At 29.7% G+C, this 4,259-nt stretch overlaps 1 protein-coding gene across 1 annotated transcript; it reads right to left on the reverse strand.

Moving 5' to 3' along the window:
• Positions 1–1,074: 1,074 nt before the first annotated feature.
• On the reverse strand, positions 1,075–3,477 carry LOC140920791 (ribonuclease S-4-like). Its single transcript, XM_073369623.1, has 3 exons — positions 3,346–3,477; positions 3,009–3,253; positions 1,075–1,459 (listed from the first exon to the last, which is right to left on the reverse strand). Exons 1-3 carry the CDS (start codon positions 3,475–3,477, stop codon positions 1,075–1,077), a joined length of 762 nt encoding a protein of 253 aa, XP_073225724.1.
• Between the last annotated feature and the right edge of the window lie 782 nt (positions 3,478–4,259).

Raw genomic sequence — 4,259 nt, forward strand, 5'->3', positions numbered from 1 at the left:
TAAAATAATCAAATGGAGTCACTTTTGGTGGTAGTGAAGGAGGAGATGGTGGAGTTCTTTTTCTCCCTTTTTTTAGAATGGGAAGAGAGTTAGGGTGTGGATGAGATAAAAACTAAGATTACGAAGTATGAGATATGTAATTACTTATTGGTGCTAATTAAAGAGATGAAAGAGGAACATAGGAATATATTATTAGAACAATGAGTAGTAATGAACTCATCACCGTGACTAATAAATTTTATTTCATGTAATATTGTATTTCTTACAACTTACTTATTGCAATTTATAGGCCTTTGGAATTAGGCGTGCATATTATTAGTGTAAGTTGACTGTGAATTACTTTTTTGAATTTCTAATCTCGTGTAGGCTTAGAATATAATGTCACTTCTGTGTAAGATAAATTCATCATTTTAATTTATTTATTATTAATAATTTATGTATAGAACCATTATATACTTAATCCAAAAATAATTATATCCTAATTAGACTAATTTCATACACTCTAATTAACATTTATTTGTAAAAACTAGACATAAGATTTGTAAGCAATCCAATGCAATTATTATAACATTGACAAGTGCAACTTTATTAAAGTTAACCACAAACTAGTCAAAAGAATATGCTTGAATTAAAAAAAGTGAACAAATCAGATTGTAATTTTAATAATTCATGTATGTTATAACTAGAAGTTTAAAATTGATCGGACCAGAAGGTAAGTTTTGTGATGGGATACTCAAAAAGTGTCTCCTTTTCTTCGATCTTATAGGTTGGAGGTTGGATAGGTTTGGCCGGTGATGAAATGAGAGAAGGATGGATAGCGCAAAAACAGTGTCCGTGTGCGTGCGTGATATTTGAGGGATTGTTTTGATAACAATGAGGTATTTGAAGAGTGAGATATTATTTTTGGAGAGCTTTTTTAAGAGAACAAAAAAACTATTTGCAAATTTTAAGAGAATGAGGATGAGTGTTTTTTAGAGAATAAGTTGAAAGCATTTCTCACAGAAAAATAAATAATAAAATCTTCTTTAAAAAATAAATTTAAAAAAAAAATGGTATTGCAATTGCAACTCATTATCAAGGGAAGTACACGCCTGATGGGCAATTAATCAAAGGGATAACAGCGGTGGGAAGACAATCTATATAGACCAAATCAACCGATGATCTTTTATCCAAGCAAACAATAATTTGTTCTAAATAAGACTTATTTTGAGTTGGTTTACATAGAATATGTGGTTTAAACCAAATATGATCCTCTATACCTTTGTACATCGAGACACTTTTCTTCTGTTTTAGACCACCTGATTGAATACCTTTGTTTTGAAGGATGATCTTTATATCTTTACTTTTGTAAATTTTGAATGCCAAATTATAGTAGTCCTTTGTGTACATCGAAGAACAAGTACCATGCTTGTTCCACTCGTGAGTCCATAATTGAAGTCTATTAATGTTGTTAACATAACTGTTTAAATTCGACCAACAATTATCAAAATCAATCATTGAAACACATTTCATCTGATACAATAAACAAAACAAAAAATTATTTTCCAAGAATATATAATTATCATAATAGTAGCAAAAAACCATTTGATTTTAATAAAAACTTACATGTTCCCATTTTACCCGCACATGTTCGATACAAGGGTTTGGTTGAGGATTAGTTTTATTGCACGGCCAAAGACCTTGTAAATTTTGTTGGTGGTTGTTTGAAACATTTATCTAACAGCTTTGACATATTTCAGACAACTTAAAATAGTCAAATGGAGTCACTTTTGGTGGTGGTGGAGGAGGAGATGGTGGAGTTCTTTTTCTCTCTTTTTTTAGAATGGGAAGAGAGTTAGGGTGTGGATGAGATAAAAATTAAGATGAGGAAGTATGAGATATGTAATTACTTATTGGTGCTAGTTAAAGAGATGAACGAGGAAGATAGGAAAATATTATTAGAACACTGGAGAGTAAAGAACTCATCACCGTGACTAATAGTTTTTATTTCATGTAATATTGTGTTTCTTACAACTTACTTATTGCAATTTATAGGCCTTTGGAATTAGGCGTGCATATTAGTAGTGTAAGTTGATTGTGAATTACTTTTTTGAATTTCTAATCTAGTGTAGGCTTAGAATATAATGTCATTTCTGTGTAAGATAAATACATCATTTTAATTTATTCATTATTAATAATTTATGTATAGCAACATTATATACTTAATCCAAAAATAATTATATCCTAATTAGACTACTTTCATACACTCTAATTAACATTTATTTATAAAAACTAGACATAAGATTTGTAAGCAATCCAATGCAATTATTAATACATTGAAAAGTGCAACTTTATTAAAGTTAACCACAAACTAGTAAAAAGAATATGCTAGTATTAAAAAAATCAACAAATCATATTGTAATTTTAATAATTCATGTATGTTACAACTAGAAGTTTAAAATTGATCGGACCAGAAGGTAAGTTTTGTGATGGGATACTCGAAAAGTGTCTCCTTTTCTCCGATCTTATAGGTTGGTGGTTGGATCAGGTTTGGGCGGTGATGAAATGAGAGAAGTATGGATAGCGCAAAAACGGTGTCTGTGTGCGTGCGTGCGTGATATTTGAGGGATTGTTTTGATAAAAATGAGGTATTTGGAGAATGAGATGTTATTTTTGGAGAGCTTTTATAAGAGAACAAAAACACTATTTGCAAATTTTAAGAGAATGAGGGTGAGTGTTTTTTAGAGAATAAGTTGAAAGCGTTTCTCACAGAAAAATAAATAATAAAATCTTCTTTAAAAAATAAATTAAAAAAAAAAACGTTATTGCAATTGCAACTCATTATAAACGGAAGTACACGTCTGATGGGCATTTAATCAAAGGGATAACAGCGGTGGGAAGACAATCTATATAGACCAAATCAACCGATGATCTTTTATGCAAGCAAACAATAATTTGTTCTAAGTCAGACTTATTTTCAGTTGGTTTACATAGAATATGTGGTTTAAACCAAATATGATCCTCTATACCTTTGTACATCGAGACACTTTTCTTCTGTTTTAGGCCACCTAGTTGAATACGTTTGTTTTGAAGGATGATCTTTATCCTTGTAAATTTGAAATGCCAAATTACAGTAGTCATTTGGGTACATCATAGAACAAGTACCATGCTTGTTCCACTCGTGAGTCCATAATTGAAGTCTATTAATGTTGTTAACATCACTGTTTAAATTCCACCAACAATTATCAAAATCAATCATTGAAACACATTTCATCTGATACAATAAACAAAAAAAAAATTATTTTCCAAGAATATATAATAATTATAATAGTAGCAAAAAATCATTTGATTTTAATAAAAACTTACATCTTCCCATTTTAACGGCTCATGTGCGATACAAGAGTTTGGTTGAAGATTAGTTTTATTGCACGGCCAAATACCGTGGATTGTAAATTTTGTTGGTGGTTGTTTGACACATTTTTCTAACAGCTTTGACATATTTCAGACAACTTAAAATAGTCAAATGGAGTCACTTTTGGTGGTGGTGGAGGAGGAGATGGTGGAGTTCTTTTTCTCCCTTTTTTTAGAATGGGAAGAGAGTTAGGGTGTCGATGAGATAAAAATTAAGATGACGAAGTATGAGATTATTAGACAAAGAGCATATAAGGATTCAAATATAAAAATATTTAATCTTGCAAATACTCTAAAATTTCGACTTTCAAATAAGTTGCTTATAATTTTATCATTTGGTATTCTTTTTACACAATTCAATTGTAATACTTAAAGTTAATAATAATCATTTAAATAAGATTATTTCGTAAAGTGCGCATGAAAGAAAATAGTGAAGCAAGAGAAATCAAAATAGTGCTTATGATGACCAAACTCAATACTCTTAAGAATTAGAGCATTAAGTGTCAGAAAGAATTGATTGTAAAGAGAAATTCTATTTGTTATTATTGAATGACTCTACTAAGACAATCATGACACTAGTTGTTGATTATAGTTTTTGAAACTACAAAAGATGGATGTCAATATGGTGATTTCTAATGACAACATTAATGAAAAATATAGTGCAAAACAAAGAAAGCTTTATGTCAATAGACATAAAGTAAATGATTTGCGATCTGAAGTAATCCATGTATGAGTTAATGAATAAGTCTGATTAGTGATATGACTATATCATAAGAGAATTATCTCAATTAGTTTTTAGATTACTATTGTAAAGAATTGTGAGTACTTTAAGGTTAGTGTGAGCAAATTTATATTCCTAGATTAATGTG

The sequence above is a fragment of the Cicer arietinum genome, chromosome 6 (assembly GCF_000331145.2).
Source record: "Cicer arietinum cultivar CDC Frontier isolate Library 1 chromosome 6, Cicar.CDCFrontier_v2.0, whole genome shotgun sequence".
Lineage (NCBI taxonomy): Eukaryota > Viridiplantae > Streptophyta > Magnoliopsida > Fabales > Fabaceae > Cicer > Cicer arietinum.

Excerpts from the sequence above, each read along its gene's own strand:
- LOC140920791 (XM_073369623.1), bottom strand. The coding sequence starts at position 3,477 with ATGTCAAAGCTGTTAGAAAAATGTGTCAAACAACCACCAACAAAATTT. Across the intron at positions 3,254-3,345 it reads AGCCGTTAAAATGGGAAGAT|ATGAAATGTGTTTCAATGAT; the intron begins GTAAGTTTTTAT and ends TTATTGTATCAG. Across the intron at positions 1,460-3,008 it reads AAGTGTCTCGATGTACAAAG|TTATGTTAACAACATTAATA; the intron begins GTATAGAGGATC and ends GAATTTAAACAG.